The sequence below is a fragment of the Rousettus aegyptiacus genome, unplaced genomic scaffold (genome assembly GCF_014176215.1).
Source record: "Rousettus aegyptiacus isolate mRouAeg1 unplaced genomic scaffold, mRouAeg1.p scaffold_m13_p_17, whole genome shotgun sequence".
NCBI classification, from domain to species: domain Eukaryota; kingdom Metazoa; phylum Chordata; class Mammalia; order Chiroptera; family Pteropodidae; genus Rousettus; species Rousettus aegyptiacus.
In genome coordinates, this window is record NW_023416292.1 from 44,872,525 (window position 1) to 44,895,176 (window position 22,652).

Sequence of the window (22,652 nt, forward strand, 5' to 3'; positions counted from 1 at the left end):
GCCTCCTCCTCCAGGTGGGCCAAGGGGGGCTTCTTGATTGAAGATGCCCATGATAGTCGCTATGAGACAAATGTCGATTATTCCTTCTTCACGGAGCCTGTGTCCTGTGAGGTTCACAACAAAGTGGGCAGCACCAATGTCAGCACTTTAGTAAATGTCCACTGTGAGTAGCTGCAAGTGCAGGGGAAGGAACGGAGGGCAGAGAGGAAGACATGGGGACAGAGGGGGAGGCAGGGAAGAGGGCAGGGTCCTATAAAGGGCCTGGGGTGGAATTGGGGAGGCACCATGAAGCTGAGGAGATGGGAGATAGACATGGGGAGGTAGCAGGTGAGGAAAGAGAAGGCCAGTTGGAGCTGACTCCGAGGACACTGAGACCCTAACAAGCTGCTCCCTTCTACCTCAGTTGCTCCCCGGATCGTAGTTGACCCCAAACCCACAACCACAGACATTGGCTCTGATGTGACCCTCACCTGTGTCTGGGTTGGGAATCCGCCCCTCACCCTTACCTGGACCAAAAAGGACTCAAACATGGTAAGACACTTGCTGCCTCTCCTGGGTGCTGGGAGGAAGGGCCGTGGCCACCAGTGGGGACGGGGCAAGGGCGGTGTGGCGTTACTTTGCAAGTTGTACCTGGGATATTTTTAGGGTCTTGGGATTTGGAGGGGTAGGACAGTGTTCATGATCAACCCCTGCTCTCCTTGTAGAACAACTAGCCGGTTCAGTGGCAGTGGGAGGGACACGCTGATCCTTGTGTGGGTGGAGGAAGAGCGCTTGAGTGGAGGTGCTGGGGTGGCAAGAGATGTGGTCAACAAATGCTTCATGCGAAGGGAGGGGAGCTCGGATGTTTCGCTAGAGAAGAGCAAGTTGAATTCTACAGTACTACGGAGACCCGTGTTAGACAGTTCAGGCCAATATTGCAGGAAGAGAGATTTCAGAGTTCCACCAGGACAGGTCTTCTAAAGAGTTTGCATTCTCTGTGAAGTGACTGCAGCCTCACCTGCCCTCTGGCCCACCTTTCTCTGCCTACTTATACAGAGATGATGTGTTTAAATGCCAACCTGTTAAGAGTCATGAGAGGGACCAGACAGACTTGGGACTCTATTTCCCTTCTGGGAATTCACTGGCCCTTCCTGCTTTCTCTCCAATGCCTCTCATGTGGGGCCCACACGGACCTAGGGGCCCAGGCCTCCTGGCTCCCCACCCGAGGCTGCTCTCTCTGCCCAGGTTCTGAGCAACAGCAACCAGCTGCTATTGAAGTCGGTGACCCAGGCAGATGCCGGCACCTACACCTGCCGGGCCATCGTGCCTCGGATCGGAGTGGCTGAGCGGGAGGTGCCACTTTATGTGAACGGTGAGTGGCTTGAAAGGGGCTAGGCCTGGATAGACAGGCACTGTAGGTTCCAGCTGACCCTGACTGCCTCTTCTGCTTGCAGGGCCCCCCATTATCTCCAGCGAGGCGGTGCAGTACGCTGTTAGGGGTGATGGTGGCAAGGTGGAGTGTTTCATCGGGAGCACGCCGCCCCCAGACCGCATTGTGAGTGCTGAGACTGGCATAGTGATGTGAGGACAGCAGGCCACCTGCTTCTCTGCTCCAGCTCAGCCTCTTCCCACTTCTTCTGTCTATGCTTCTACTTGTCTCTACTTCTAATCCTCCGGCTTTCTGTTCCTCTGTCCCTTTCCCTGCCCAAATGGCACCTCCTCTCTTACATGTTGTTTGACCCTGAGCATATTTCTTAGTGTTTTGAACCTCAGTATCATCATAAGACAGGTGCATGACCCTGCCCTCACAGGGTCTCCCTGAGGAGTAACTAGCAGCAGGTGCGGAAAGCCTGCGGAGCCCCTTACTGGGAGCCTTGGCAGTTCTCCTGGGCTACCACTCTTGCTCTCTCTTCTCCTTCATCTTCCCTTTCCTCCTGATCTTTCACTTGTTCCCTCTTCCCTGTTCCTCTCGGCCCCGCCCCATCATCTTTCCTTCCCACCCTGTCCCACATGTCACTCTCCTTTCTTCTGCCCCAATTGGCTCCCTCACACCCCCACCTCCCCCCGCTCTCCTCTCCCCTACCCCACGAGCCATTAATTCCTTCCATGACCATTAACTGTCAAATCCCTCATCACATTTAATGACCATTTGGCTAACTCCAGGGCTGCCCAGGGACACTTTATTACCACTGCTGCCCAGGCAGGGGGCAGCTTGGCTCCCAGGAGCTTTGCTTGCATCCTGGAAAGGAGCCAGTTCTCAGCCGCTACCTACTCCTCAAACTCTACTCAGAGGGAGGGGACACAGGGGGGACTGCCCCCCGGAGGTCAGGGGTAAAGGAGCCTGGCACACCCCTCTCTGGTGATAACTCCTCCCCATTATCAGAGTCTGTGGTTGGGTCTCCAGAACCAGCCGGGCAGGCTCGTGTGGGGCTGGCTCTGGATTGGCTAAAGGTAAGGTTAAAAACTGAGTTATGTGGAAGAAACCTTGAGAGTTGTCTAGCCTGATCCTCTCACTTTACAGATGAGGACACTGAGGCCCAGAGAGGGGAAGGGAGGCCACACAGGGACTCGGGCACAGTGTTCTTGATTCTCCCATCCAGGGTTTTTTCTACAACATCGGGGGTTCCCGATTGTCAGTTTCTTGGATCAGCTGCACCCACATCAAATTGGGATCATTATAAAAATAGGGATTCCCGGACCTCTCCCTAGGAGATTCCCATTTAAGAGAGAGGCCCCATGAATCAGCATTTTAAAGAATGTCCCTAAGACATATCTGAATGTTCCTGGCACATGTCTCAGTCATATTTGGGAGCCATGGCTTCTCCTAGACTGGAGGTTCAATGCCAAGGTTGGAGGAAGAAGGTGCGACTTAGATTTGTTGCAGGGTGAGAGTTGGGCTGCTTAGGGGTACATGGGGAATATGGGGTAAGGATGCCTTGAAGGTGGGTCAGGTGTTCCTGCCACCTGCCCCTTCCTTACCCTCTCCTGCCCTCCTCACCCCAGGCATGGGCGTGGAAGGAGAACTTCCTGGAGGTGGGGACCCTGGAACGCTATACAGTGGAGAGGACCAACTCGGGCAGTGGGGTGCTGTCCACGCTCACCATCAACAACGTCATGGAGGCCGACTTTCAGACCCACTACAACTGCACTGCCTGGAACAGCTTCGGGCCAGGCACAGCCATCATCCAGCTGGAAGAGCGAGGTGACGGCAGTGCTAGCTGGCAGCCAGGGTGCAGGGCAGCCTGGGGATTCAGCTCCCTCTTCTTCCCGAGACCTGGCCATGTTGCTCAGCTCGGGAAATCCACTCACTTTTTAAAATGTTTATTCAGCATCTGCTATATGCCAGGCCCTGTGCTAGGGGCTGCGGGGACCCATGTGAACAGTGAGAGTCTCTGCCCCTAAGGAACTTTAGTTTAGTGGAGGAGCTTACAGAGTGGCAGCAAATGATTTCAGAAGGAGAAACATCAAGTGATCTGTGAAAAGGAATAACACCACCTACCTCACTGGGTTGGCATGAGGAATACATGCGAGAATATTTATAAAATACCTTATATATGAGATGCCCAGTAAAGTTTGGTTCTCTACCTCTTCAAGAATCCTTAGTCTGATAGGAGACATGAGTTCCCTCCCTCCCCTAAGTTGCTTCTAGATGATGACAAAAAAGGCATTACCTTTGACTTTTGGAAGCGTCCAAGTCTGAAGGAAAGGTTTATTTTTATTTATTTATTTATTTATTTATTTATTTATTTATTTATTTATTTTTACTTATTTTATTTTTAGAACTAGCTATTTGACATGGAAGATGGGGAAAAATAACTGGGGATCCCATCAGTTCTGTCTTAGCCAAGGGTGCCAGCAAGAGGGTGATGTGGAAGAAGAGAGTAGAGAGTAAGACGGGGCTCAGCAGGCAAGGCTTTCTGGAAGGGAAGAGCCTTACATGGGCCCGATCTACCCAGGATTGCCAGGAAAAGAGAGAAAGCTGGAGGCAGAAGTCAAGGATCCTTCTCAGCTATGGGGAGCCGGGGAAACCCAGGAGGACTGTTTGAGCTTTGGGTGGGTAGATGCAGATAGAGCCATCACAATGGTGTGGGTGGGGCAGATGATAAAAGAGAGGTCAGAACACACTTGGTAAATTGAAGAATTTGGAGACTACTGACCTCAAACAAGAGCCAAGCCCAGGAAGGAGAGACAAACCTCATCAGAAGGTGATTGTAGAAAATGGACAGATGGACCACCAAGGCCAGGGTCAAGTTGATGCCCCAGCTGCTAGGATGTGACATGAGCAAGTCTGATCAAGCTAAAGATCAGGCCTAAACCCAAACACAATGCAGACCTTCCTCTCAAACCCACCTTGAATTAAACCAGCTCCATGCATAATCCAGGCATGCTAGTGGAGCTTGTGGCCTTACAGCCAGCCTGGTCTTGAGCCAGCACTGAGCTCAGACCTCTGGAGTGGCTCCATTCTTACCCCCTCCTTTCCTTCCTCATCTGAAGAGGTGTTACCTGTGGGCATCATTGCCGGAGCCACCATCGGCGCAGGCATTCTGCTCACCGTCTTCTTCATCACCTTGGCGTTCTTCCTTTACCGGCGCCGCAAAGGCAGTGAGTATGGGCCCAGAGGGGAACAGCCCACTCCCACTGCTTCCAGGGTTCCCAGCAGGCAGAGCCTCAGGGTCCCGGGGAGGGGGTGGAATTTGCACTTCCCACCCCAGGTGGGTCCAGAAGTGACTACTGCAGAGGCTGGCAGGAAGCGTCAAGCTGCCTTCCCCTGTCTCAGGTCGCAAGGATGTGACCCTTAGGAAACTGGACATCAAGGTGGAGACAGTGAACCGCGAGCCACTCACAATGCATTCTGACCGGGAAGACGATACCGCCAGTGTCTCTACAGCGACCCGGGTCATGAAGGCCATCTACTCGGTGAGGGTCCTGCTCCTCCCTGGCCCACTTCTCTCTTTATGCTCTTGGGACTGGCCCCTCTGTCGGCTTACCTTGGTCCTGAAACACACGCGCACACACGTTCATACTCACAAATGCTCATGCGCACACACTGGCAGATTTGCGTGTGCACACACGTTCGAACACACTTCCAGACGAGTTTGCTTCCAGCAGAGGATAGGCAGGTTGGGCCCCCTGGAAGTGTCCTTCACCCCGTCCTTCTCTCACAGTGTCAGAATTGGAAACTCTAAAAGTTTTCTTGTCCAACTGCCTCATTGCTGAGTCCCAGAGAAGGGCAGTGACATATCCAAGGCCACATTTTTGTGTTAGTGACAAAGTTGGTGCTAGATCTCCGGTCTCTGGCCTCTTCCCACCACATCCCAGGGGCTCTGCTGGGAGGAGATACAGAACTCAAGGCTGTCTGTGACCCCAGACCCTTCCTGTTAGTAGATGGCCTCTGGGTGTGGGGATGGGGTTGCTGGGCAGTGAGAGGGGGCAAGAGCAGGACTTCTGTCTCTTAATGCCTCACCCCTGCTGCTCTGCAGTCCTTTAAGGATGATGTGGACCTGAAGCAGGACATGCGCTGTGACACCATGGACACCCGAGAGGAGTATGAGATGAAGGTGGGAAAGGGGGAAGGAGCCAAGGGAAGCATGAGGGCTGGGCAGGAGTGTACTTTCCAAGGGCCTGAGGGCAGAGGGGAGGACAGACAGGTTTCCTGAAAGAGCAGAGGAGGGGAGAGGTATTGACTGGGAACCTAGCGCAGAGCCAGAGGAGGAGGCCCTGAATGCTTTGGCAAGATTTGACCAGCACACACAAGAGGGTCCTTCCTCCTCCTCCATCTTCTCTCGCCCCCAGGACCCCACCAATGGCTACTACAACGTGCGTGCCCATGAAGACCGTCCATCTTCCAGGGCAGTGCTTTATGCTGACTACCGTGCCCCTGGCCCTGCCCGCTTCGACGGCCGTCCTTCTTCTCGTCTCTCTCACTCCAGTGGCTATGCCCAGCTCAACACCTACAGCCGGGCCCCGGCCTCCGAGTACGGCCCTGAGCCCACAGCCCCTGGCCCTGCTGCCCCAGCTGGCACTGACACAACCAGCCAGCTGTCCTACGAAAACTATGAGAAGTTCAGTTCCCACCCCTTCCCTGGGGCAGCAGGGTACCCCACCTACCGACTGGGCTACCCCCAGGCCCCGCCCTCTGGCCTAGAGCGGACCCCATTCGAGGCATATGACCCCATTGGCAAATATGCCACAGCCACTCGATTCTCCTACACATCCCAGCACTCGGACTATGGCCAGCGCTTCCAGCAGCGCATGCAGACTCACGTGTAGGGGCCAGAGCCTGGCTGGGGCATCTCTGCGGGGCAGAGGAGAAGCTGTTCCCTGATATTCAGGGGCATTGCTCGTTGCTCCTGTCCCCAACTAGCCTTCCTCCTACTGCCATGGCAGGTGGGGAGCAGGTCTCCCAGAAACGCCTCACCGAGGATGGTGCTCTGCGCATGCCCCAGCCTCCTGGGCCTGCCCTTTCCTCTTCTTCGGGGGGATGTGTCCCTTCTGACCTGTGCTCATGCCTGGCCCCAGCATGGGAACAGGAAAGTGAAGGTTGTGGAGAGCAGAGGGGGCACTTTTTAGCATTCCCTTTCTATCCCACCCCTCTGGTCTCCCATAAATAGTTAGGGGTCATATGGGGATAAGCTGGCTTTGGCCTAGGGGACATGAAGTGTAGGAATGAGTAGCTCTGGCACACACGGGAGGAAACAGGATGGCCTAGCCAGTCACTGTGCCATCTGCATTCATACTTGGTGCATCTCTCCTTCCTCAGGACTGCAGAAGGGACCTGGACTTATTTTCTCTCTGTCTACAGAACAGCCCTGGCACTGAGTTCAAGTCCAACTATCATTCAGCTGAGATTAAAATGCCAGTCATCCTGGCTGCCCACTGTGAATACCTGCCTGTCAGCTGCAGAGGGATCCAGCTGTCTCCAGTAGTGCTGCCCCCTTTCCTTCTTTCCACTGGGCTAAACGGATAAATGGGGAATGGGGGGCTGTGGTGGAGAAAGGAAGGGTCAGGAACCATGTCCTGATTCACCAGCAAGACTGCTGCATGCAACCTAGCAGTTTCCAAAACCCACACTAGGAGCAGCCCACCCAAGCCCCTTTCTCTCTCCAGTCTCCCCACTTTCTGGCTTGAACTCTTGAGCCTCCCTGGGGAACTGTGGGGTGAGGGTAGGGGTGCTATAGGCTATTTTTCAAAGACCAAAAACAAAACAAACAAAAAACAATGAAAACCTCATTTGAATAAAAAAAAAAATGTAGGAATTCCCCACCAAATACAAGTCCCAGGGGAAAGGAAAGAGGGGCCCCTACTCTCCATCAGATTCCTAACACCTATTATTCTCATTCTCCAAGCACTTTGAATCCATTTTCAAGCATTCAGGTGGTGAGACCTGTCTTGCAGGTGGGTTCTCACAGACTTAGGGAGGGGACCTGGCTCTCAGACACCCTGTCTACCCCAGAACCCATAACTGGTTAGAGGCCACCTTTCAGGGGGCATGGGAGATGTTCTCTTTAGACAGGTTTTGGGTGTCTTTTTTTTTTTTGGACCAATTGTATTCTTCCTTCCATGTTCAGTGCCTTGAGCTTTGGTTACCCTGCCCTGTGTAGGAAGGAGGCTGTGCAGGGAGTGGGTATTGTGGGCCCCAGACACCCTGTCAAGAATTGCAGGGCTTAGGGGACAGATAGGGGAGGGGGCCTGATAAGAGGAAGGGTGAACCAGGTGAAGTAGCGCTGAGGGGACTGCATTCAGCAGTAGCCCATGCTGCCACCTCCGCCCCTCCCCCCACACACATGCAAGCACACATTCCACATGGCCCTTCTCAGCTGCTACCCGCTGACCAAAGAATTGGCGCTCCTAAGAGGAACCTGTACCCCTGCCTGGCCTCACCCTTCCAAGAAGCAGGGTCTGGTGCATGCTCCTGACTCTCAGCCCCAACTACACAGGAGTGGTTTCCGGTGCAATGTCCAGAAAGCGCATCGCCCTTTCTTGTGACCACCATTCCTTAGCCATGTACGCTTTAATGACACATGCTCATCAGCCATGGGTCATCACCACCCTTGCAGGTGGGTCTGTGGGGTGACATTCTCTGCTGGTAAGGATTGGCTAATGCCCAGCAAGAAAGTAGCTCTAGGTTTGGCCTCGCAGCTACCTTGCGTCTTCATCTTCCTTTTCAGCTGGGGCGAGCCCCACGAACCTACCCTTCCCAAGACCTGATCCAGGCTCCCAGCCACATTCCACCCCCGGAAGCTGACATTTTCCTGCGCAGTCCTTTTGTGTGAGCTCAGTTGAGAAGGCCTATTCAGAATGCGGGTTCCTCTGCAGACAGAGTCATGCGTATTTTTATTTTTACAGAATCCAGAAGACTTTGGTAATCCAAACAGTTAAAATCTAAAGATGGTAGCTTTTAAAATAGGAATATTCCCCCCCCAACCTAATTTTTGTTAAGGGTTTGGCCAGATTATCTATTTCCCCCTTTTTTGTTTAAGCGCTGGGCCCATTCTATTGAACCATGGCAAGGAGGGTGGCGGATGTCAGCTGATGCTGCAGTTACCATTAGTTTTCTGAGGCCTGATACAGAGCTACTTACTGTTCTCTGTTCCTTAACACAAACTGGGGCCTCCTGAGTACCAAGCAAGTCCTGCAGTGCAAGGCACAGGGAGACATCAGCCACCAAAGCCATCTCTGTACACTGCAACTGACAGTGGTTGGATCAGAATCTGAATTGGAACCCACCTGTTAGGCCAAATGGAACCGCTTGTCTGGGGAGTGGAAGGTGCCCTTTGTTGTCCAAAGATGGAGTCCTCCAGTATGGCACCTCAGTACTTGCTGTGGTCATCTTGGTCCTGACCACCTTTGACCATGTTTTGGTCAAGAGGCTAGATAGGAGTCAGGAGACCTAGGGCCTGATTCTGAAGCTGACATCTACTGACTGTTGGCCTAACCTCTTCATTGCCCCTGATTTTTCTAGCCTGTAAAATGAGAGAAAAGGGTTGCACAACCCTGGAATTATTCTGCTCTTTCTGTATTCATTTGGTGAGGAGAAGAGGCCTAGGCAGTTTGGAACAGTACGCTGAGGGATGGAGTTGAAAGATTCTCTTGAAAGAAGGTTTCACCACTGGCTTCATTATCCTGTTGGAAGTATTGTGAATGAATTTCCACGAGGAACCCCTTGACCTTAGCAACAAAAAAGCATACCCTAAACCTCAGTAAAATTGATGTGGGGTTATCCTTTGGCCATTGGGTAACTACTTCCCACTTAGAATTCTGAAAGTTTTACAAGGGTTTTTATGGCCAAGCCAAGGTATGATGACTCCACTGTGTATCCAGGTTTCCTCTGTGGGGAGAAATGGGAGTAGCCACCTGCCACCCTAGTCTTTAGGAGCCCAGGGACCACTTACAAAGTGAAGCCTGCAGGTGTCTTGAGCCAGAGGGCAAGGTGTGAGTACAGCTGACCCCTCTGTGAAGGAGCAGGTAGGAAGGGCAGCTAGTAGAGGGGAAATGGGTCCAGTGGTTCTAACATAAATTCAGAGTCATGAAGAGGTTCTTGTGATTCTGGATGAGCCACTGTTTCTTTGAAGGGCACAGACCCAGGGATGTAACTGGGAAAGCATTTATTTTTTTGTGAAGAGGCTATAAAAATAGCATTTAAATATCCCTTTTCCTATTCCCTGTCATCTCTCCTTTTCTGGAGGCCAGCCTCTTTCTGAAAGTCCTCACCTTTATCAGCTTAATCCTGAATTCCACCTCTGGGCTGATGGAGAGGACAGAAAGATGTGTGGCTTGGGAGATGGAGGGAAGGGCAGAATCTCATTTTCTTACATCACTGTGAGGGAGCTCTAGGCCCTGTTCCTGGAGAAATATTTGCTGTGTGGAAGTCACAGGCCATATTGGGTGGTTCTGGTATAAGCCTGCCCTTAAAAAATTATAATTCTATTTGCATATAACTATCACTTATTTCTGCCAGTCTCCTGCCCACCACTCCTAGGTTTTTGATGGCCCTAATCAATGGCCTTGTCAAATGTTGGTGGGCCATTGGCTCTTTTGTTAGTTTCTGGAGATCTTCATATTCTGCCCCTGAGAATACCCCCAACTCTGAAGAGAGAGAGCAGCTAAGCTGCCAATACAATCAAATTCTCCACAGAAGGTTTGGCTGCCTCCAATATCACCAGAAAGAGGCCCAGGGCTTCCCTGTTGTCACATTTCCGACCCCAACCATTCTTGGGATTACAACCTCCATTCTTGGCTCCATGAATTTTCTCCACCCAAAGCCCAATAATAAATGGATCCATGATGATAATTAAGAAAAGAGAGAAAAATATTATTTTTGTTAGGACAGACCATTGTAGATTTTTAGCAATGTGTATCTGTGTGTTCTTCACAACTTTTCCTATTCTGCCTTTTTTCATTTTCCTTTTTTTTAAATATTATGTACTATATTTTTAGTCTCAAACACTATATATTATATATTTAATTTTTATATATATAAATATAAATGTTCTAAAAAGTACCATGTTTTGTGTTATTAATGCATGAGCAGCTGTCATTACTTAATAGCTTGCCTGATTTGGGGTGAAATTGTCCAAATTTTGGGGAAAAGATAGGAGGTTTTTGGATGAGATTGCAGACACTGAATTTGTGTCACTCCAGGCTGTGGGGCAAACACATTTCATTCACCAGTTAGTGACTTGCAGAACCCTGAAGCCAGTTATGGCAGTTCAGGGACAAACAGTTCAAGGCTCTGTGCTTTTGCAACACAGCATCCAAATGTTCTGTGCAGAATCTGATTATGGGGGATAGGAAAAAAGGAGACTGATTCTGGGATCCAGATCGCAAAAGATTTGGGATTGGGGGCAGGAGCAGGATTGCTTTCATTTCCTAAAATGCAGTGGTTTGGTTAAAAAGCAGTTACCAGGTCTCAATCTCGTGAACCTGTAGTGAAACAAAATGAAGAAAATAATGTACACATATAGAGGCCTTTTTGCTGAAAAACTCTAAATTTTCCTAATTTAGTAGAGTTTGCAAAGTTTTCTCTGTTCATTTCACAGGAGTGTTTGAGGATAATTGAAAATAAATTATTTTCATATGGTTTCAAAAGCTGTAAACTATTAGAGAAATACAAGGGTTTATTGTTTTTCTCACCCAATTAACCGACCAAACTAAAAATGGTCCACAGTAACCTTTTTGTACATAAAGGCTATAAAGACACAGAGACAGAGATACAGATATAAGAGATGAAAAAAATACTTTAGAGTTAATGTGACCCATTGCTAAGAAGGTTGGGGGTCATAGCCCAGAATTATCACTGAAGGAGGGGCAGGGAGCAGTAGGGGCTATAGTCTGAAGGCCTGTGTCCAGGACCGAGAGCCTGTAGGCAGCCCAAGGCAAGGCCAACCTAGATGGGAATCAGAGGCCCATGTGCAGAGTAAATCTTGAGGCTGCAGCCAGGGGAGTTGAACTGGCACAGGTAAAACATAGAATGATAGTTGGGATCCAGAAGCAAACAGAATAGAGTGAAACAAAAAATACAGGAGAAACAGCAAATTCATGTAAACTTGGAGACCCAGGAGAATTCTGTTAGGCCAAGTAGTGTTAGGTGGGGTGCTTCCTGTGCTGTGTCCACTTGGGATGCTTTTTATTCCTCACTATATCCCCAGAGCTCAGCACAGGGCCAGCAGGCACTTTGGGACAAGTCTGTGAGCTATATAGGGGCACCACACAAGGTTCCGAGGGACCACACCCACTCTTTTCTCACAGGCCACAAGATCTTGTATCCTGTATTAGGCCTTTTCTTGTGCCAGGACCCCAAGCCCCTCCCTATAGTCACCCTTAATCCTACCCCACGACTGAGCATAAGTAATACCACAGCCCCTTTATCATCAAACTTTGCAGAGTTTTAAAAGCCAGTCCTATCTTATGAGTTAGTTTGCCTCGCAGTAAGAGTACTTGCCCTAGGCATAAACATGCTCTTGTCTACACTTTCCCACGCAAGTATGAAAGTTCAAAATCCTCAAGAAACATTAGTTCCAAAAGGATCTACGCATTCAACCCTCCCTTTCACTCACCCAGCATTTCAACACAATCAAAAGGAATCGTGCCTTGTTTGGAGTATACTCTTGCACTTTCCTGCCGCCCGCCCCCGGTGTTTTTGTCCATGCTCTTTTCTCATCCTGAATGCCCATGTTCTTTTACCTTCTCATTTCCAAATTTTACTTACCTTACTCTAAGGCCATCTCCTCCAGGAAGCCTTGTCTGATTCACTATTTACTTATTGTCTCTCTCTCCTGAAAGTCCCAGGATAGGTGAGCTGTATCTTGCTGACCTCATTTATAACTGTCTTCTTTGATTGCATCACAGTGTTTTGTGTGTGACATGTCAACACTTTCCTCTTAAAATAAGGGCACTTAAAGGCAGAGAACATGTATCATTTATTTTAGTATCATTACCCAAGAAAGTATCTGGCATATAGTTGCTCAATATGTGTTGGAGGGATGCAGAGTTGGAGGAGAGGGAAAGGGAAGGGAAACAAAAGCATAAATGCAAGGCCTAAAGGGAATTTAACCTAGAGGAATTACATGCTTGATGAAGTGGTATAGCATGGTGATTAAAAGTATGGACTCTCAAGTCAATCTGCCAAGCTGATCCACATTACTGATGCTCACTAATATTGAGTTCTTTCTGAGTCCCCTGGCTGTTGGGCAAAGCCTATCTGACTAATTTTGGCCAATATACTACAAGAAGAAGTGACATGTGACTTTCAGACCAAAACATTTAATTGCTAGTGTGAGACCCTCCAGCTCTTTGCCATTGTGACAGGAGCTCATTTATTCCAGATGGTGCAGCTTCATAATAGTGCAGTCCCTCTCTGTGGGGGTCCCTGAGTGACTGCAAAGCAGAGCCTTTCTGCCAACCCATGATGAACATGTAGTTTGAAGAAGAAATGAATCTTTGTTTTGTTAAAATATTGAAAATTTGGAGTTCTTTTTACAGCAACATAGTGTATCCTATCCTGATTAACACAGAGCTTCACCATTTGCTCCTAAGTGACCTTGGGGAAGTTACTTTACCTGTCTGTATCTCACTTTTCTTCTCTGTGAAATGGACTAATAATAGGTTCTAGCCCATATAAAATGCTTAACAGAGTTCCTAGTACATGAGTACTCAATACATATTAGTTTTTGTTGGCCCGGAGAAAGGTGAGCAGTAGGCATCTGCCTCCTTCCCCTTTGTCTTTTTCCTTAGAGACATCATGAAGGAATGTCAGCAATTGCCCAGGGATTATGTAAAGGACATGAAATTTAGAATGAGAAGATTTAGGTTAAAATCCCAGCAGTGCCTCTTGTAACTTGGTGATTCAGGGCAGCTCAGCACACCTTTCTGAGCTACCTTTTCTCATCTGTAAATGTTATGAGCACTCAAGGAAATGAGATATACAAACGTCCTTTGTAAATTGCTAGTTTAATTCTCTTCAAATGTGAGTTGATTACTTTGGTCTATTAACACTCTGTACCACGCCGCCCCCACCCTATCCCCACTCTCTCCAGTATCCCACTCAACACAACTTCGTTGCCACAAACATAGCCCCCACCCCTACACACACCCTCTATGTACTGGCAGCTTTAGCAGTGACTCGATATTAGGAGAATTTACCCAACAGAGCCCATCTTGCCAGCCCCCTGGGTTCTAAAACCAAAAGACCAGCTCTTTGCAAAGCAGGACCCTGGGGGAGGAGAAAGATCACTTCATCCACACTCACTTTCCCATTTCCTTTATTTATTGTAATTAGCTACACAGAGGCAACCACCCGGGGAGAGTGGAGCCATCAACTCCCAGAATTGAACTGAGGAGCTTTTTTCTTTTTTTTCCTTTCCACATAATACTGCTCTCTTGGTGGTCGCTATGCAAACACATCCTGCATTCATTTGCAAACTGGAGAATATTTCATATTTTGAGGCTCAGATTAATATTTCACCTCCCCCAAAGAGACATTGGTTGGAACATTTTTTTCAAACAATATCATGTCAATACTCCTTGTCTCTGTGTCTCTCCAGCCTGCTCACATACTGTAGCCTGAGGGATGACCAAACTTTGTCTTCTCAGAGCCCTCACTAAAATAGATGCTTAATTGTGGATAATACACTCTCGAAAACTGAAGACATTTATGGGGCCATCTAGTCCAGCTATGGACCCAACATAGGAGCCCCTCTTTGGCCTCAGAGACAAATGGGCTCTGCATCAAGATCATCAGGGGACCAGAAAATAGGGTGGCTTTTTATGGAGTCTGGACTTTGGACCCTGAATGTTTGGGTTTCCCTCCACCTTCTCCAGGCACCAGCTCTGTGCCTTTAGGAAAATCATTCGAACTCCCTGGGCCTTGGTTTCCTCATTAATAAAAATCATTCCTTCATTCATGCAAAAAAATATTTATTGACATTTACCATGTGTCTGGTACCATTCCAAACCCTCGGGAGATAGCAGGAAACAACACGAAGTTCCTGCTCTCATGGCACTTACACTACAGAGGTGGGAAGAGAATAAAGAAAATGAATGTGTGTCAGGTAGTGGTAAGTGAATTGGAGTGAAACAGGGCAGGGTAAGGTAGATGGCAAGGGATGGAAGGAGGAGAGGACATGCTATTTTAGTTGGCTGGTCAGAGAAAGCCTCTAAGATAAGAGGACAGGGAAGCTGGGAGAAAGAATATGCTAGATACAGGGAATGGCAACAGCAAAAACCCTGAGGCAGAAATGAGTTTAGGGGGTTAAGGACCAGCAAGAAGTCTGGGGAGACTAGTGAGAGGTGGTAAATCCTGTTAGAGCAGTGGGTGGAACAGGTCCTGTGAGGGATTGTAGGCCATTAAAAGAACGTTGGAAATTATTCTGGAATGGTAAAATGTAGTAAATCAAGGCATATGAAATTGCTGTTTTTGTAGGTCAGAAATGGTTGGACATCAGCAATTTTACAACCTAATAGATGTAAACACATAGTATTGTTAATTTATTATTACTACTTTTAAAAACAGACTTCTTGTTATTTCGGCAGGATTAATTGAAAGACATTTCTTCCTTCTATTGATCATGAATCTGTCTCCTTGCAATTTTCACCCAAAGGCTATAATTCTGCCTTCTGGGTAATGCTGTCCCCAAGCAGCCCTTTTGATATTGAAACATAGTTGGCACGTTATTTTTTTTTTCCCAGAGGCCTCTTTTCTGAGTGAAATACTTCTGATTCTTCAAATCATTTCTTTTAGGATATGGTTTCCTGATTCAGCCTCATCTTGCTCACTCTGCCTTCTGAGTGAGTTTTGAACAACTGGTAGGACACGGCAGTATTTCTCACTGCCCTTCACTAATCCGAGGGAGAGTTCCCCACCTCAGCCCACTAAGGTTCACTGTGCTCCTTCATCTCTTAACTTTCAATAAATATAGACAGGATCTTCCCCAGGAGGGAGCGGTGGCCACTTAACCTTCCAATGGCCCTGAGAGCTATCACCTCCACTGCAATGGGACACGGTGTCAGATTTTCAGACATAAATCTCTAGGATATGGAATAGCGGAGTTCCCAGGTCCAGCAGCTTGGCTATGGCCATACCCGACACCACAACCTAGGCCCTTTGGGTGTCTCAGCACTTGGAGTGCTCTGTGTGGTGGGCCCTCTTATAATCTTTTAATAGCATGGTGGCATTATAGTAACCCAGAAGTGACTCTCAGGATTTAGATCTGTTTTGCTCTCTGTTTTGACATTCAAGAGCAATGGGTTTTAATCTAAGCTCCATTTATTAGCCATGTGATTCTAGATGAGTTACATAAACTTCCTATCTCAGTTTTCTTATTAAAACAATTAACAAGTTCACTTATTAAAACAATTTTTTTGTTGTTGTTTTTAATGCCTCGCCCTTTAGTCCTAGCTGCATGCCACAAGAAGAAGCTGGAGTCCCAGATCCCTCCTCTGACAGGGCAGCCCCTCAACAAGGTAGGAAAAGACAGACTTGATGGCTTAAGAATTGCTTCCCTCGCCCTTTTTTTACAGGAGTCACAGACCCTTAGCACTGGGCCCGGGTTCCTCTGGGAGTTAAAATCTCTACTAGGGTAAAAGAACCTCAAGGCCAGTGTAGAAACTCTGGAAATCTGATAAGTTGAGAAGAGCCCGGAATTGAGTTCAGGCCCATGGACTAACTGTGCTTGTGTGTTTCAGGATTCTGAGATCTGTCAATGATGCTGAAGCTCCCAGAGGGCACAAAAGCACCTTCACATTGTTTATCTGTCAAAAACCAGAGAATTGCTATGACCAGAATGGCATTTTAAATGGCAGGGTATTGGATCATTTCTGAGTCTCCTTCTAAGCACTAACATTAGGGATCCAGATTCTGATGTGTTTTAGGAATGCCAGTCTGGTGGCAAGTAAGCAACTCGGATTTTCTGGAGAGTACACTTTCAAATGTTCTGCACCCATTTTCCATGCAGAACGCATGGCTTCTGTAGCCATAATGTCCATGGCAAATCAATGGCAAGAACAGGCTCTAGGTTTTTGACCCTAAGGCTGTCCCATTGCAGCTTGTTTCCTTCACTTGGCATTGACTCAATACAACATCTCTGACTCCTTCCCGGCCCCTATAATCATAGAAAACAAGACTTGACTCACTCTTATTTAAAGACTCACCGAAGAGTTACCTCCTCAGGAGAGGCCTCCATCTACCATTCCCTCCTTGTCATCTCACAGCACCCATTTTTTGCCCCCTTTCCATGTGCCAGTGCAGCTTACCAAGGTATTGACAGTTTAAACAGGAATTGTGGTACTAGCTATAAAAGAAATACTTCCTTCTCTCCACAATACGGTGTCCTCCAGCTGATACCCAATGTCTCTTCTTCCATTCACAGTCAAGTTTCTAAAAAGCCATTGTCTCTGCTCCCCACTTGTGCCACTCCCCGACCTGAACACACTACATTCTATCTTCTGCTCCTGCCAAACCTCAAATTCAATGGTCACTTTTCAGTTATTTTCTTCTGCTACAGGATCATTTTTTTAAACGCAAAGATTAAATGACTTTCATACAAATATAAAATGAATATGTGTCAAAATGGTGTTTAATCCATTAATTAATGAGAGATGTAGTACAATGATTAAACTGGTTCAAAAGCAAATTCAAAATACCATACTTATATACGTCATGCAGGAATTCTGAGATGAATTTACAAATAGATGTAAAACTGGTTTGTCCACAAGGCACCAAGCAATTGCACTTTATTATAAACAACTAATTTGCATTTCTATGAACAAGAATCATTTACATTATCAGTTTTCTAAACTTTCAGGATTGTAAAATCACTGATAAACAATGAAAGGCAGGGATAACCTTGATGACCTTTTTTTTTTTTTTGGTCTCTTTTAAAGTCTTTCCTGACACTTCCTTGACCTTTCTGCAACATTTGTTACTAATAACCATTCTTGAATCTCCTCCTTTTGTCCACCCTCCCTTCCAACTTCTCTGACTCCTCAGCCTCAGCAGAAGTGGGTTCTTCCTCTATCTGTTCCTTAAATGGAGCTATTCTCTAGGGTTTGGTCCCGGACCACCTTCTCCATCTACCCACACTTTGGAAGGTAAACTCGTCTACTGTTTTGTCTCTAAACTGCCAAGGTTATGTTGAAGACTCTCAAACCTCTCTCTCCAGCACAGTTCCCTTCCGAGCTGCAGATTACATTTATTTATCTTCCCCCAGCACTTTAAATACAACATGCTCTATCTACAAAACCTACATCTTCTTCCTTAGATGGTGTCACCTTTCACCCAGGTGCTTAATCTAAAACCTTGGGAGCCAGGCTTGTCTCTTTCACTTTCCTCACACCTCATATCCAATCAGTTACCAAGACCCCGCTGGTTGTGCCTCTTGCTCATGCTGGAGCCTAGTTGCTCCTCTCCATTTCCCTTATGCCTGCTTTGGTTCAGGTTTTCTTCACTTCTTATCTGAATTAATATGAGAGACTTCTATCTAATTTTTCTGTCTCCAACCTGACCTCTTTAATCTATATTGACTTTGCTGCTGAAATAATTCTTCTAAAATGCAAATCTGATGTGATATTCTCATCCCTGAAATCACTTCGTGGCTCCCTGTCAAGGTCAGGACAAAATTAGGCCTTTTAGCAAGTTGGTTGAGGGCCTCCATAAACCGACCCCTTTCTCCAGCCTCTTTAGACATGAGCCATGCCTTTTCTTGCCTCCTTGGAATAGGTTGTTCTCTCCTTGAAACTCTTGTTCATCCCCCTTTATCATTTCCTAGCTGATTCCTTGTCACTTATACCAGGCTTTGCCTCCTCCTTGGAGATTTTCTCACCTCCTGCCTCTGTCTGGATTATTGGATCCTCTTAGGTGCTCTTTCCATTTGTCCCCATTTCTGCACCCAGAGTCACAAACAAATTTGTGACTGTTGGCTTATCTCAGGAAAAGCTTTGGCTCCTTCTCTTTTCTATGTACTGGTTATATTGTGTTGTCATTGTTCGTTTTTTCATGGCTTCCTCTAGCTCCTTGCCCCTATGGAGAATCTCAGGTAGGGAAGAACAGGAGTGCAGAAAGCCAGTAGAGAGTAGAGGGGAAGAACCTGAGATGGATTGGTGGTCCCGATTGCTGGTTTCATCTTTTAAACGCATTCCTTTGGTCAATACTGGGCACTGTGCAAAGTCTTGGGTTTGAGGAAGTAAATTATGATTTCTGTCCTTCAGGAATGTGCAATCCAACATCTATACACAATTAAATATATCCTTGATGTAATCCCTAAATACTAGAACTCTGAACACAGTGTTGCTGCCAGAGCAGGAGAAAGTTATTATTTGTAACTGTTGGGGGTTCACAGTGAGGAGACTAACCAGTGAGCAGGGACCAGAAGGATGAGGAAGGGCCTGCTTTTCATGGGAAAGAAAGGCAATCCCACCAGAGGCAGCCGACCCAGCCAAGGCACCAAGCGCTTGGGTTGGTTTTCTTGGGATAAGCCAGCCATAAGCCAACAGCCACAAACTTGTCAGTGGACTGGGTGCAGGGATAGGCATAGGGAGACAACCTGCTGTTTAAAGGGTTGTCAAGATTCCCCTAAACCTGCCCCACATGCCCTGGGCAGAGGCTCCTGGAGCAGTGGTGGTGGCGGTAGGGGGTGGGGGGAGAGGAGCAGGCAGCTGCCACTGTGGACTGGCGGCCACCTAGCTGCCTCTGCCAAGGACTGCCCTGGCCTCCTTGCTGCTCTCCACACCTGGTTTATTAAGCACGAGGCAGGCAATTTGCCTTCTGCCCCGGGGACCCATTTCGGAGACAAGAAGGTAGTTTGTTCTCTGTAATGGCTTCGGTGAGAGTTTGGCAGGCTGGGACGAGAGCACAGAACGTTCGCAGGGTCTGGAGGGTAGGCAATGTGACTGCCGGAATCCTAGGGGACGCCTGGTGGAGGCCGATTCTTTGGTTTCTCTACCCTTTTTTTCTGCTACCCCCTTTGCTTCTTAAGAGTTTTTATTTTCTTCTCCCATTCTCCCAGTCTTTCTGCTTCGTGTTCTTTGAGTCTTAGTGTTTCCCATCCTCTCCCTCCCCATCACTCTCCCCTGTGCTCTCGGACCCTGGGGAGGGAGGCAGGAGGGACATGGAAGATTAAAAGTCACCTCTCCCAGCATGGAACCCACCCTCACAGAGACACCTGGCTCACTCCCTTTCCTTTTTAGGTCACCTGTCTCTCATTTTTCCTCCTGCCCCTTCATTATCAGTTCCTTTGTCCCTGTGTCCACAGAAAGACACTCCCAGCATCCCTCCCATCATCTCCAGGTGATGAAAATTTCATCAGACTGATCCCAAGAATGAGCATCCATCTCTCCCTGGGGTCTTCCCATTGTCTCCTTCTTGACAAGAGGGATTCCCTTCTGAAACTCAAAGGCTCCCAGGTATGTGTGTGTGTGTGTGTGTGTGTGTGTGTGTGTGTGAGAGAGAGAGAGAGAGAGAGAGAGAGAGAGAGAGAGAGAGATGCAAACTGCCAGGCTAGCATCTCCTTGGGTGATTTCTGGGTGAAGGCTCACTGAATCCATCAGCTGACCATCTCCTTAGCTATAAGGTCCCTCCAGATGACTAAGGAAGAAGCTGGAACCTATGGGGGTTCAGAATGAGCCACCTCAGTGGTATGCAGATTACTTTGAGCTAAAAGCAACTTTAGCTTTAGGCTTAAGTGAAACTTCTGACCCTCCCCCCTGAACTACCTAGAAGAACTTGAATTAGGGGCCTTGTCCATAATAAGCTATTATCAGAGGTAAATTCTTTAGACCTATCTGTAAAGCAGGGCAAACTTCTATTTACTAAACATCTGTTCTTATCATCTTATAATGACCTTTTGAAGCCCCCAACGTGCATTATCTCATCCCTAGCTGAGGATGTCTTACTACACCTCAATCACCCTTTATAGCTCTGAACCTCTCCTGCATGTGGGGTTCCCATACACATGCATGTATTAAATTTGGTCATTTTTTCTTGGTAATCTGTCTTATGTCTGTTTGATTATTAGACTAGCCAGAAGATTCTCAAATGTAGAGGAAAGTTTGTTCTTCCTCCACAAAGCTGTCCACCCCAGGAGTCCCCATGCAGAGTTGCTCCCACTTTCACCCTCACCCTCGCCATCATGTGTCAGGCAGTGGAACTTGTGTTTATGCAGACATCTGCATGAGCACTGAACAAAGAGTGAACTCATGCTGTTCACGTTCAGATGAATGTGCTGTGTGCTCTTGATAACTTACCACACCTCCCCAGTCTCAGTTCTCTCCTATATGTGAAATTAGGAGGTTGCATTGGATGAACTCGAGGTCCTATAAACTATTCATGTCTTCTCTATGCTAGGGTTAGAGACCATTCAAGAATTTTCCAAGCAGAGGAGTGTCCTGTGTGCTCATGGATTCAGAAATTCTCCCTGTACACGGGAAGCTCTGGAGTAACCTGAACAAGTGTGAGAGAGTGGCTGGGATGAGGAGTGACGCAGGACAGCTGTGTATCTGAAAGAAGCAGGGGAAGAGGGGCTGAGCCGGACCGAGTGTGTAGCCACAAGAAAATCTTGTGGGGACTGGGATGATTGGAGAGCAAAGGGGGTGGATGTTGAAGTCTAGAGTTGCAGGGCACCTCAGGAGTGATTTCTTCAGTGTGGAGGACATTGAAAGGCTCTCAGGGAACAAGGAACTTGGAGGAAAGCCAAGCAGCCTGGGAGGAAGAGAGCAAGAGGTGCCCAGGCCAGGACTTGACCAGAAACAGTGGTCCAGGAGCTGAAAAGACAGGTGGCTTGAAGTGTGAGGAGGAACTATGTTGTGGGGGACCTGGACCTTCCTTGCTGAAATCCTCCTAGTCTACTATCAACTGAGGACCTTGTTCCCTGAGATTTGCTGGAATTTTTCATAGTGCAGGGCCATCTCCTCCAAAGAACTTGTGACTTTATGCTCAAGGTATCCCCTATTCTTTCTCAGGAAAATAAAAGGGGCTCCTCACCAAAAGGCAAGAAGAACCCTGGGATGTGCATGTTTATGTGAGAATACGTGTGTGCACAGTGCAATCTGTGCATGGGATGGGGATGTGTATGTGGACCGGGATGTGCCTGGATGGGAAAGTATGGGTGGGGATCTGTGCAGGAAGAGGGTTGCACCTGCCAGAGCTTAGCCATAGCTCAGGGGAAAGAGGAAGAGCAAAGGGAAGGCAGAGAACCACAGGAAGATGAGAGATACAAACAGAGTTGCCTTGACAGTGTGGTGGGAGGAGAATTAATGGGTCTGTCAAGGAGGAGAAACCTTTTCTCAGTTACAGATCTTATGAAAGACAACAAAGGGGAAGGGAGGAGACCCCATAGAGAAGAGCGGGAGGGTGAGCAGAAGTCACACGGAGGAGGTGGATGGAGGAGGGAGGGAAAGCAGGCACAGAGCCAGACGAAGACTGATCCAGGAAGAAGAGACCTGTTCAGCTCAGTAATGGCTCTGTGCCTGCTCTGTGCCTCTGTGGGCCTGTGGCTGGGGAAGGAAGTGATGGTGTTGGCACTTAAGGTAGGAGAGCAGATACTATTGCAGGTAATTTCAATATGAGATAAAGGTCAGTATATGGGGCACTGGGAACTGAGATGAAGTGGGGAGTTGCTAATCTCACTGGGGGTTCAAAGGAGGCCAGAAGGAAAAATGAACAAGAGACTGAGCTACACTATCTAGATATAGTGAGAGGCAGTTTGTTTTGAGTGACCAAGGAGTCAAGCTCTGTGCCAAAGAACACCACCCAAGAGAGAACTGCTGGTCACAGAGCCCCTCACTGCAGCTCTCCCTGACCCCTCAGTGGAGGACATCCATCACTCCTGCCTTGGTGGGTCTGCCCGGAGGACCCTTACACATTCTGCTCTTCTCTTTGATGATACAGACTGGGCTATGTCAGGCCCAGTGTCAGGTGTCCCACTGGTTCTCCATAGATGCTCCACGAATAAATAACTGAATGAAGCAGTGTGCTTTGCATCAAGCAATAACCCTCTGAGGAAGACGATGTTTTTTTCCCATTTTATTGATGAAGAAGTGGAGGCTCTCCTTCAACTTTGGGAGGAATTAATTCTAAAGTCTTAGCATCTCTGGGCTCAAGCAGTCTGTTTATTTATTTATTTATTTCTTAAAACATAAGCTTACTGTTTATAGATTTGATTTATTTTTATTAGCCTCCATGC

General features: G+C 47.9%; 1 protein-coding gene across 6 annotated transcripts in view; it reads left to right on the forward strand.

Annotated features, from left to right (window-relative positions):
• The window catches only part of KIRREL1 (kirre like nephrin family adhesion molecule 1), a 107,155-nt gene extending 96,743 nt beyond the window's left edge, over positions 1-10,412 (forward strand). For 3 of the 6 annotated variants that reach the window (XM_036235165.1, XM_036235170.1, XM_036235167.1), the window contains 9 exons: positions 15-163; positions 404-531; positions 1,177-1,351; positions 1,434-1,534; positions 2,983-3,181; positions 4,474-4,581; positions 4,757-4,896; positions 5,460-5,537; positions 5,773-6,862. In XM_036235165.1, the coding sequence (XP_036091058.1) occupies positions 15-163; positions 404-531; positions 1,177-1,351; positions 1,434-1,534; positions 2,983-3,181; positions 4,474-4,581; positions 4,757-4,896; positions 5,460-5,537; positions 5,773-6,249 (1,555 nt within the window). In that variant the 3' untranslated portion in view covers positions 6,250-6,862. Of the gene's footprint in view, positions 1-14; positions 164-403; positions 532-1,176; positions 1,352-1,433; positions 1,535-2,982; positions 3,182-4,473; positions 4,582-4,756; positions 4,897-5,459; positions 5,538-5,772 lie in introns of all 6 variants that reach the window. The other 3 variants (XM_036235166.1, XM_036235168.1, XM_036235169.1) reach the window with 2 other exon arrangements.
• The last annotated feature ends 12,240 nt before the right edge of the window (positions 10,413-22,652 follow it).